At 35.9% G+C, this 12,797-nt stretch overlaps 1 protein-coding gene across 3 annotated transcripts in view; it reads left to right on the forward strand.

The window, feature by feature from the left end:
- Positions 1-225: 225 nt before the first annotated feature.
- tpp2 (tripeptidyl peptidase 2) overlaps positions 226-12,797 on the forward strand; it is a 119,137-nt gene continuing 106,565 nt past the window's right edge. For 2 of the 3 annotated variants that reach the window (XM_073043222.1, XM_073043223.1), the window contains exon 1: positions 231-549. In XM_073043222.1, coding sequence (XP_072899323.1) covers positions 388-549 — 162 coding nt within the window. In that variant the 5' untranslated portion in view covers positions 231-387. Of the gene's footprint in view, positions 550-12,797 lie in introns of all 3 variants that reach the window. The other variant, XR_012098684.1, reaches the window with a different exon arrangement.

Below are 12,797 nucleotides of genomic sequence, written 5' to 3' on the forward strand. Positions count from 1 at the left end.
ATTTTTCATCTAGATGTAACCGAAAATTACAGAAACACAACTGGCTTTACCAAATACTCGAGACCGTTTGCAAAATGTAGGATATATTAATTCTCTCCGCTGATCACAAGTCTATTTCAGTCATCCTTCCTATTTTCTAGAGAGAACATTTTGCTTGGTTATGACAGGATCAAACAGACCCATAACACATATCTACGTTGCAACTTCTTGTTTTTAAGTGGCTCCTTTTTTCTGACAGTTTTGAGTTTTAACTGGTCTGGGAGCACGTTACTCAGCTGCTGTGACCTCCCTCAGTCTACCAGCGCGCAGGTCCCTACCCGGTGAGGCTGCGGTGGAACACGGCCCCGAGCTTGAACTGTGTGGGCGGCACTCCCGCTGTGCTCGGTCATGGCTGCATATCCGGACGACTCCTTCCCCTATCAGGGTCTTTTACCGAAGAAGGAGACCGGCGCCGTGTCTTTCCTCTCCCGATACCCAGAATACGATGGAAGGGGCATTCTCATTGCCGTCTTGGACACGGGAGTGGACCCTGGTGCACAGGGACTCCAGGTAAGGCCGTACCCTGCATTGGAGGCCTTGCGAAGCCTCGGGCTTTCATACTCAACTGCTCGGAAAGGGACATTTCTCGCGTTGAACCTTTCTTAAATGCATCTACTCTGCCAAAGCCACGTAGCCTAACATATTTACTCACAAATTGCGTATTCCGAACGGACCGATCATTTATTTCATTCATTTAGTTAAAGCGCCTTTTTACTATTGCATTTTGTCTATTTGAGATAGCATCTGACTATTAATCCATTGTTGTTATTGTAGTTTTGAAGTGGCTAACATTGTGATTTAGGCAGCTTTTGATTTTACTCTTCTCACTAATGACCATGGTTGAGTAATTATATTTGCACAGTTAATAATGGACAGCAGCAGGATCCAGATTTAGTTACTGTACTTGACTTTGGTTACATGATATTTTGTAATGACTCTGATTCCCCACCAATTCCATTTACAATTAAAGTTAATTGTCTCGGATAGAAGCAGATTGTAGAAACTTCAATTGCTTTGCCTTTTTCAGCAAAATAAAACTGGAAAATAAATTTATTTTTAAAACTCACTTTGAAGTGAAAGTCTACAAAGCTAATGAGTATCTTTAACACAGAGATTCTGCAGATGCTGGAAATATTGAGCAACACAAAATGCTGGAGGATATGAGCAAGCTAAGTAGTATTGATGGAGAGGAATAAACAGTGTTACAGGCCTGGAACCTTCAGCAAAATTGGAAATAAATGGGGCTGACTTCCCTCCTCACCTAGTCTCATCTATAACCTGCTAGCTTGTGCTCCTTGTTTCCCTGTTCCCCCCCCCCCCCACCTTCTTTTGGTGGCTTTTGTCCCCTTCCTGTCGGATTACGATGAAGGTTTTCCACCCAAAATGTGGGTTGTTTATTCCCTTTTATAGTTGTTGCCTGACCCGCTAAGTTCCTCCAGCATATTGTGTGTGTTGCTTACTATTTCCAGTATCTGCAGAATCTATTGTGTTCATGAAAATTAAATTAATTTCAAGTCAAATCTTTGTGAGCAATAGTAAGCATGTGCTATATAACAATTTAATGGCTGCATCTGTGCTGACATTCAAGTATTGAACTAGCGGACCACATTTTGGAAAATCTTATTATTTGATTTACCAACACCTTGTCTGGATAAATATGAAAATCGTATTTCCCTTTGTAGATAGGTGAAGAATGTTATGTAAGCAGAAGCAATTTGGAACTCAATGCTTGATAACATTTAAAAATACCTGGAAGTGTAGCCAAAGAACCAGAATTGCAAGGATGGAGAGCTGGAAATCAGAAAACCAAACTTAGATCTTTTATGACTGACATAATCACGTTAATTTTTTTTTCAGTACATGCGTAAGCATGTAATTTAAAATTTTAAAATTTTTTTCACTCTGAACATTAGTTTTATTTTCAAGTGTGATGTAAGCAATAATTATTCAGTTTTTTTCAGTTTCCTTTTCTATGAAATTGCACAGGATTGCACAGGGATGTAAATCTGAAGATGGGCAAAATTCTTAGCATTTTCAGTATCTTTTCTTTTTAGTTAATGTTTTACTCCACTTAGGTTTCAGTGATAAGAAATTACCTAGTAAACTTGTTTTTTCATATTATTTTTGAAATCAAGTTTGTGCTCAATTGATAATAACCTGTTCAGAAAGTTAGAGAACTGTGATTTCTTTTTTTTGTGATTTTTCTGTTACATGCATTTAAATGGTAGGTGATGTATGTTATAAATTAAAACTGTTTCAAGCACTCAGGATCTATAAACTTCATGGTCCTTTTCTGTGCAAGTATCTGTGCTTCATCTGTACAGCTACAAAATGCTCAATCACTCTTCTTGGTAGTTGTAAGTCTTGTGCTGAAGAGGGTCTGAATACCAAAAAAATTACTGAACTACTTACTGGTGGTGTATCTGTTTCTTGTTGATCTGTATAACCAGGGTCATTGTTACTGAGATTTGAAATGGAAATGTTTGTGCTGGGAGAGTGAAACATGAGCACTTTATCTGTTTGTTGTATGAGAAGGGAGGGCTTTGATCACTTAGGATTGCAAGTAGCATCCTTAAAGAGGCATTGACATCAGATTTAGGCCCTTCATAACTCCGTACACCTTAATCAATTCCCTGTGCTGCTTTCAGGTGAAATCACATCTTTTCTGTCATGTGGTGACCAAGCATTTTTTTTACAATAGTCAAGTGTATTCAGCGTAGCCTCCCTGCTTTTGAAATCTATTCCTTTAACATACAGTCCAGGTCTCCTTGCTTCTCCACACTTCTCCGTATCCTTCTATTTACTAATCATTCCCAGGTCTTGTTGCACTTTTTATAATGCTATATTTCACACTTTCTGTGTTAAATTCCACCTGTTCCTTACCTGTCCAACTGATCACTTCATCTATATCATCTTGCAGTCCAGTGCTTTCCTTGCAATCAACCACATTGTCAATATATGAATCATCCACAAAATTCTTTCTCATTTTCTCTACATTTAAGTCTAAAGCATTACCATCCGGTGCTGACTGAGTATTAAGTCTTGTGGAATCTACAAGTCACTTTTGGTCACAAAAGCAATTGTCAACTGTATTATCTTTTCTTCCTGCCAATGAGTCAACTTTGGAATCAGTGTGATTTCTTCTCATGGATTCTGTGGGATTTTACTTTTTTACCAGCTCACTAAAATCCATGGAAAATGCATGAAATAAATTGTTTCATGAACCTCCCTTGTTACTGTTTCAAAAACATTAATCACTAGTCCTGATTTTTCCCTTCATAAATCCAGCTTGACCAAGCTGTGCTTTTCTAAACAGAGGTTTATATTGTCATTCCTTAGATTCGATTCCTATAATCTGCCCATTGTTGAGTATATGGTTCTTAATTCAAAGTTCAAGATACATTTATTCTCAAAGTATGTAAGTTATACAACCTTGAGGTTCATCTCCTAGCAGGCAGCCGCAAAACAAAGAAATGCAAAGAACCCATTTTTAAAAATCTTTTTAAAAAATGGGTTCTCCCCATGTACAGAGAAAAAAACCAAAAAATAAACATGCAGACAATAAATGCCTGCAAATAGTGTTCTGAACTGAAGTTCACAAAGAGAGTCCTTTCACATACCCTTCGCTCGGTGCAGAATGGAACAGCGAGCCTGTCCATGCCTCTGGCCCCGACACCTGCCCTTTTCAACCTGGTCAGGTGCCTAAATCATCCAGACATCGGGTTCAGTTGCTTCCATACGCTCTTGGGCTTGGACCCCACCACCTCGATTCAACCCGGCACTTAAATTGTCACCCAAACATCTGGTTCAGTCACCGCCTCAATTCGACCGGTACCCAACCTTTCCTTTCTTTCTTTCTTTCTTTCTTTCTTTCTTTTTTTTTCAAATCTTTTTATTAATTTTAAGAAAACCATAAGTAAAATATGAGTACAAAACATTTGAGAGTACACAATTAATAGATTAATTAACAATCAGATATGTATTAATCAATATATAAAGTCTCCCAAACTCATAGTATTAATGTAAAGGAATTAAGAAAAAGAGAAAAAGGAGAAAACCCCCCCCCAAAAAAAACTAAAAGAATTAAAAAAAACTAATTAAAAAAAACTAACCAACATGGGCAATTGCATAATGTTAAATACATACAGTAGTGCCAATGACTCCCAACCTCCATCCACACAATTCAGGATAGTAACAATAAGGTTCAGGATCAGACCATTTAATTCATATGAAAATGTTGAATAAATGGTCTCCCAAGTTTCCTCAAATTTAACTGAAGAATCAAAAACCACACTTCTAATTTTTTCTAAACTCAAACAGGAAATAGTTTGAGAAAACCACTGAAATACAGTTGGAGGGTTAATTTCTTTCCAATTCAGTAAAATAGATCTTCTAGCCATTAATGTAACAAATGCAATCATTCGTTGGGATGAAGCGGATAAACGCTTATTATCTATCATTGGTAGACCAAAAATTGCGGTAAAAGGATGTGGTTGGAAATTAATATTTAAAACTCTTGAAATAATATTAAAAATATCTTTCCAATAGTTTTGTAAACAAGGACAAGACCAAAACATATGGGTCAATGAAGCAACATCAGAATGACATCTATCACAGGTTGGATTAACATAAGAATAAAATCGAGCAAGTTTATCTTTAGACATGTGAGCTCTATGTACAACCTTAAATTGTATTAGAGCATGTTTAGCACAGATAGAGGATGAGTTTACCAATAATAAAATTTTTTCCCATTGCTCAGTAGATATAGGGCAATGCAATTCTTCCTGCCATTCCTTCTTAATTTTTTCTGATATATCTGGCTGTACATTCATAATCATATTATAAATGATAGCTACTAAACCCTTTTGACAAGGATTGAGAGCAAAAATTCTTTCTGTAATGTCCAATGGACATTCTTTCGAAAAAGACTTTAATTCATTATATAGAAAATTTCTAACTTGCAAATATCTAAAAAAATGGGTTTTAGATAAATTATATTTGTTAGATAACTGTTCAAAGGACATAATGTTATCATCCAAAAACAGATCACGAAAACATGTTATACCTTTTGTTTTCCATAAAAGAAAAGCTTGATCTATAGATGATGGTCGGAAGAAGTAGTTAGATACTATAGGACTTAACAGCATAAACTTATGCAAACCAAAAAATTTACGAAATTGAAACCAGATTAGTAATGTATACTTGACTATGGGATTAGTTATCTGTTTATTCATTTTGAGTAACGAAAAAGGAAGTGAAGATCCTAAGATTGAGATCAATGAGAAATCTTGCACAGATTTACATTCCAAATTTACCCATTGTGGGCCAGCAACTGTAGTCGATTCTTGTGTCCAAAATATCAATTACCGTATATTAACTGCCCAATAGTAAAATCTTAAATTTGGTAGAGCCAAGCCGCCCTCCTTCTTAGGCTTCTGTAAATATTTTTTACCTAGTCTAGGATTTTTGTTCTGCCACAAATACGAAGATATTTTAGAGTCAACCATATCAAAAAAAGATTTAGGAATAAAAATTGGTAATGCTTGAAATAGATATAGAAATTTAGGTAGTATCATCATCTTAATGGCATTAACTCTGCCTACCAAAGACAAAGATAGTGGGGACCACCTATTAGCAAGTTGCTTAATTTGATCTATTAAAGGTAAAAAATTAGTTTTAAATAAATCTTTATGTTTTTTAGTAATTTTAATACCTAAATAAGTAAAATAATCTGTAACAATTATATATGGTACATGATTATAAATTGAAACATGCATATTTAATGGAAAAAGTTCACTCTTATTAAAATTCAATTTATATCCAGAAAAATTACTAAATTAAGCAAGCAAAGAAGAAATAGCAGGAATAGATCTTTCAGGGTCAGATATATATAATAACAAGTCATCCGCATATAATGATACCTTATACATCGTCTCCCCACGGGTAATACCTAAAATATTGGGTGATTCACGAATAGCTATAGCCAAGGGTTCTAAAGCAATGTCAAATAATAAAGGGCTTAAAGGACAACCTTGCCTTGTACCCCGAAATAATTGAAAAAAAGGGGATCTTTGATTATTGGTAAAGACCGAAGCTAAAGGTTTATGATATATTAATTTAATCCATGATATAAATTTTGAATTAAAATTAAAATGTTGCAATGTATTAAATAAATATGACCATTCGACTCTATCAAATGCTTTTTCGGCATCTAAAGAAATGACACATTCTGGGATTTTAGATGAAGAGGTATAAACAATATTAATTAATTTTCTAATGTTAAAAGATGAATAGTGATTTTTAATAAATCCAGTCTGATCCTCAGAAATAATCCGAGGCAATATATTTTCTAATCTAATAGCCAAAATTTTACTAAAAATCTTAAAATCTGTATTCAGCAAAGATATAGGCCGATAGGATGCACATTCAGTAGGGTCTTTATCTTTTTTAAGAATTAAAGAAATAGAAGCTTCATAAAAAGATTGTGGTAGTTTGCCTATACTTAATGCATCTTTAAAAATTTTACAAAGCCAAGGAGAAAGTATGGAAGAAAAGGATTTAAAAAATTCTGCAGAAAAACCATCTGGACCCGAAGCTTTACCCGAGTTCATTGAAAAAATAGTCTTTTCTATTTCAGACTCCGTAATAGGTGTATCCAAAAATACACTATCCTCAACAGTTACTTTTGGAATATTCAAAAATTCATTCATTATAGAAGAGTCCTTAGTACATTCTGATTGATATAAGGAATTATAAAAATCTTGAAAGGCTTTATTTATCTCTTTATGATCAATCGTCAAAGTACCATCTTGTTTGCGAATCCTAGTAATCTGTCGCTTATCCAAAGCAATTTTCAATTGGTTAGCTAGTAATTTACCAGACTTATCTCCATATGTATAGAATTGAGCTTTCGATTCAATTAACTGACTTTCAATCGAGGAGGATAATAATAAACTATGCTCCATTTGAAGTTCCACCCTTTCTTTATAAAGTTCTTTACTATGGGTCAATGAGTAGATCTTGTCAATTGCCTTAATTTTATCAACTAATGTTAATATTTTAGAATTGGTTCGTTTCCTAACTCCAGCAGAATATGAAATAATCTGTCCACGAATATATGCCTTAAAAGTATCCCACAAGATTCCACTAGAGATCTCTGCTGTAGAATTTATTGAGAAAAACAAATCAATTTGCTGTTTAATAAAGTTGACAAAGTCAGAGTCCTGCAGTAAAACAGGATTAAACCTCCAACCTTTAGTACTAATATATGAATCCGTCATCTTAATAGATAACTTCAAAGGTGCATGATCAGATATAGTAATAGAGTCATATTTACAATCCATAACATCTGTAAGTAAATGCTGATCAATGAAAAAGTAATCAATTCTTGAGTAATTATGATACACATAGGAAAAGTATCAGAACTCTTTGTCATTAGGGTGTAAAAAACGCCAAATTTCACAAATAGCTGAATCAATCATAAAAGAATTAATAAGAGAAGCTGATTTATTCGGAAAAGTTTGAGTGGGCTTGGATCTATCCATCAAAGGGTTTAGACAACAATTAAAATCCCCGCCCATTATCAATCTATATTGATTCAGATTGGGAAAGGATGTAAATAAGCATTTAAAAAATTCAGGACAATCAGTATTTGGAGCATAAACATTAACTAAAACAACTTTTTGATTAAAAAGTAAACCAGTAATAAGCAAAAATCTACCTTGCAGATCTGAAATTGTTTCATGATGTATAAAAGCAGTTGATGAGTCTATAAAAATAGAAACACCTCTCACTTTGGCTTGCGAATTTGAGAGATACTGTTGGCCCTTCCAAAACCTAAACAACCGCTGACTATCCACCTTCCTTACATGAGTCTCTTGTACAAAAATAACATTAGCATTCATTCTATGGAATACTTTGAATATTTTTTTCCGTTTGATCGGATGATTTAAACCATTAGTATTCCAAGAAACAAAGTTAATAGTCTTATCCATATTGACAATATATATTACAGTTAACACATAAGTTTGAAAGAAAAGTGAACTCATGAACCCGGAAGAAGGAAGTAAGTTCAAGGGGAAACCGGAAGTCACAGCACTGCAGCCATTTTTGTAGTTTCATATAAGCCCATGAAATAAAACTAAGCAAAAAGCAAGCGAAAAAAAGAGAAAAAAGAAAAATCCCCCTCCCACCACCCTCAAAACCCCAGGAAAAAAGCCAAAAAGAGGCAAGCGAGCCTCTTTTTTAATTTTTTAATATTTTAATATTTAGTATTTTTTAATACTAAAATTACCCCCTTGTCTCAAGACGGCAACTCAAACGTAACAAAGTTAAAAAAAATACAAACAACCCACATTATAAAAAAGGGTTGATATAACAAAAGTTAAAATATAAAATTAGTGTTATAAATGTATATAAACAAAAGGGTTAAAAAAAAAGAATTAAAACAATAAATGAAAGTTTAAAACTTTCAAACACATCAAAACAGTTATGACGCTCCAAACACTGAAGTCTGACGGGAAGAAGAAACGCCATTTTATTTTTTTCCCAATCTTAATATTCAAATGTTAAAAGTATAAAAGAGAGCGTATATCGATTTAAAAAAAGAAAAGCAAAAAGGAAGGAAAAACCCTAATAAGTTATTTTCAACGCTAATAGATTAATAATATGAAAAAATATAAAGTCAAAATAAACCCAGCAAAAAAAAAGCTTTAACCGTATGTAAGAAATACATGTAAACCGTATCCAAAAAAAAACCAAACCTCAATCTATAACAGATCCAAATCTATAGGCTAGATTACATTGGTCAGCCCGATAGAATGTCATTGTTCCAGGAAACCTTGAGCATCCGCTGGCGATTTAAACAGCCGAAAAGATTCATCCTGAAGAGTGACTCTCAAGTGTGCTGGAAATAACAGCGCTTGCTTGTAGCCTTTCTGGTGAAAATTCGACATAACCGATCTAAAAGCCAGCCTAGCCCGTAAAACCTCAGGGCTATAATCTTCCAAAATGCGAAATTTGAAACCTTGATGGGTTATCATACCTTTTTTACGAGCTGCCCGAATCAAACATTCTTTGATATGGGGATAATGAATCCGGAGAATTACGTGTCGTGGTTTCAAACTTGAATCCGCCTGAAATCGGGAAACCCGATGTGCCCGATCGATTACCGGGGGAATATCCAGTACCTCTGAGCCCAGGACATCCATTAGAAATTTAGAGAAGAAAATGGTAAGATCACCGCTTTCAAATTTTTCCGGAATCCCAATTAGCCGAAGATTTTGTCTTCGAGAGCGATTTTCCAAATCAGTAATTTTAACTTCATAGCGATCCATCTGTTGGGACGTCGAAGTTTGCTCTTCTTGTATTTTTTCGATTATACGATCTTTCTTAAGAGCGGCTTCTTCAAGAGCCAAAATACTTGCTTGTTGTTTTTGTGATTCCAGTGAAAGGGTCTGGAACTTTTCTTCAAGTGATTTCAAACGTTCGTCTTACTGTAAAAACTTTACGAATATTTTTCTCTCCAGTTCTTCAAATTTGACTTCTATAAGCTTCACAACTGTTTCTAAAGTTATCGGTTCTTTCGTCTGTTTCGGTTCTTTTGCTTTAGACATTTCAGCAAGTTGAGAATAATTCAAATAGTTTAAAAAGAAAAATTCTGTATGTTTAGACCCCTTTAGAATAAGTTTAAGGGGTGTTTGTAGGTTAAAAAGACGTAAAAGGTTTGGAGCAAAGCCTAGAAGCGGTTTACTCCATGAGCGCCATCTTGAGACCCCCAACCTTTCCAACTTGACCTGGCACTTAAATTGATTACACCTCAGGTCTTTCTCGCTCACACAGATGGGGCCACTGCCTTACCTTGCTCCTGTTCTGCCACATCGAATTGCTTCCCAAGTCCAAAGGAAAGCTGCAGGCAATTGTTTGAGAAGGTGACACAGAAAAAGAGTGATTAGCAAAGTGTTTAGTTGTTTTCTTTGTTTCATTCGCCACCTGCAGAAGTCGCCAAGATTTACCAAACTGAAAGTTTACTTAAATGATTGTATTTCCTCCCTTTTTAAAAGGCAGTACAACATCAATATTCCTCCAGTACTCTGGGATTGCTCGTGTAGCTCTGGAGAATCGAGAAATGACGGTTAATGCCTCTGCAATTTCATTACTCAGTTGTAATATCCAGGCATATGTAAAATGGACCTGACAGTCTATCCATATTTTTTCTATGTTATTCCATCTAATATTTAGTCGTCTTCTTTCTCAACTATGATGCCAGCTTTGTACCCTTTTATTCCGAAGACAACAGCAAAGTGTCCATTGAGAACATTTTCCACTTCTTCTGCCACCTACGTTACCCTTGTGTATCCTGCTCTTTTCCTTCATAGTATTCCTGTGTTTTACAAGCATATGTCTGTGCTGGTTGTGTAGTGGTATCTGCACCTGGACTTCAGACAAGAGGTTCCAAGTTTGAATCTGGCCAGCTACTTGCATGCTTTTGATATGTACTGGGTTGAGCGTTGAGCTAGCAACTTGTCCTCGTAAAACAGACAAGCTCTAAAGAACGGCAAGGTTGCCACCTGATGTGCCAAATAAGGTGCGGGAAAGAATATTTTTCAAACATATAAATTACCTTGAAATTTTTTATTTCTTACTGCCCTCTTTCGATACTGCATCAACATTTCTGCTGCATCAAGTTTTCAGAGAATTTTTTTAACCTGATATTACCCTTAATAAACCTTGCCATCCCTGAGTTTTTGCTTCCTTTTATGAACCTATGTACTTTGAATTTCTCCTTTGAATGTCTTCTAATGCTCTGACAGTAATTTATCTTCAAATCACTGCTCCCAGTCAACTTGGTGCAACAATGCTTTTTAGCCTGGGAAAACGGCAACCCACTCTCTAAAATCTTATTTTTGTACTTTTTCTATTAACTGAACTATGATCTAACTGTAGTTTTTAAGAGTTTGCACATTTGATTTTTAATCCTTGTTTGTGCTTTTTGTTCATAATTTCTTGTCAAAGCAAAGCAAAACTGATTTCCACTAGACTTCTTTCATAACTAATAATGGAATTGCAGTTTTTGATGTGACCTTGTTGCAAAAGTTATTAATATTTTTACAGGTTGGTAGCATATTAAACCATTCTTGGTCCCTGAAGCTATTTGTTTCTTCCTTCTAGCAAGTTAGCAAGTGAAGAAATAGATACTGGCGTCTAGTTATATTTTGTTGATGTGCATAATTTGTGATGGTGCTACCTAGTAATGCAATAAAGTACAATGAAACAAAAGCTGTTTAAGTTGCTTAAATATTCTTTATAAATAGTATATTTTAACCAGACTTTGACAAAGTTTTACACACCAGACAAATCAAAAAAGTAAAAGCTGATGAAATCCAAGAGAAGTGATGCTGGGTCCAATATTGTTTCAGTGATGAGGAACATTCAAGATTCAGAATTAAAGTTTATTTATCACATGTACGTCAAAATTATACAGTGGAATGTGTTGTTTACATTAACAACCAGCACACCCAATTTATTACGAGTACATCAAAACATACAGTGGAATGCATTGTTAAGATAGAATTGAGGAAAAGGATAATGACCTCGTGATATACTTGGCAGATAAGGTAAAAGAGACTCCTGAGAGATTCTATAAGAAAATAAAAAATAAAAGTATAATTAAGGAGGCGGTAGGTCCTGTTAAGGATCATTGTGGTGACGTCCATGTGGAGTCACAGAAGATGAACAAATTTTTAATTGAATACTTGTATGTATTTACTGTGGAGAAGCTCATGGAAGTGAAGGAATTCAGGGAAGAGAACAATGATATCCTGAAACATATCAATATTACATAAAAAGTGTTGGTAGTGTTGAGGTGCATATAGGTGGATTAATCCCTGAATTCTGACCATGAGTATTGTAGGATGTTTGTGAAACAAGGGAAGAAATCTTTGGAGCTGTGGCAGCAATTTTTGTGTTTTTCTTAGTCATGGAGAAGGTACTAGAGTACCAAAGGATGGCTAATGTTTTGCCCTTACTTTAAAAAGTGCTGTAAGGCCAGTCCATGGTAACTTGAAGCTGGGGAGCCTCACGTCAATGGTATGGACAATCCATGGTAGCTAGAAGCTGGCGAGCCTCACGTCAATGGTATGGACAATCCATGGTAGCTAGAAGCTGGTGAGCCTCACGTCAATGGTATGGACAATCCATGGTAGCTAGAAGCTGGCGAGCCTCACGTCAATGGTATGGACAATCCATGGTAGCTAGAAGCTGGTGAGCCTCACGTCAATGGTATGGACAATCCATGGTAGCTAGAAGCTGGTGAGCCTCACGTCAATGGTATGGAAAATCCATGGTAGCTAGAAGCTGGCGAGCCTCATGTCAATGGTAAGGCCAAACCATGGTAGCTAGAAGCTGGCGAGCCTCATGTCAATGGTAAGGCCAAACCATGGTAGCTAGAAGCTGGCGAGCCTCACATCAATGGTATGGACAATCTATGGTAGCTAGAAGCTGGCGAGCCTCACGTCAATGGTATGGGCAATCCATGGTAGCTAGAAGCTGGGGAGCCTCACGTCAATGGTATGGACAATCCATGGTAGCTAGAAGCTGGCGAGCCTCACGTCAATGGTATGGACAATCCATGGTAGCTAGAAGCTGGCGAGCCTCACGTCAATGGTATGGGCAATCCATGGTAGCTAGAAGCTGGCGAGCCTCACGTCAATGGTATGGGCAATCCATGGTAGCTAGAAGCTGGCGAGCCTCACGTCAAT

This window comes from Hemitrygon akajei, chromosome 4 (assembly GCF_048418815.1).
Source record: "Hemitrygon akajei chromosome 4, sHemAka1.3, whole genome shotgun sequence".
NCBI lineage: Eukaryota > Metazoa > Chordata > Chondrichthyes > Myliobatiformes > Dasyatidae > Hemitrygon > Hemitrygon akajei.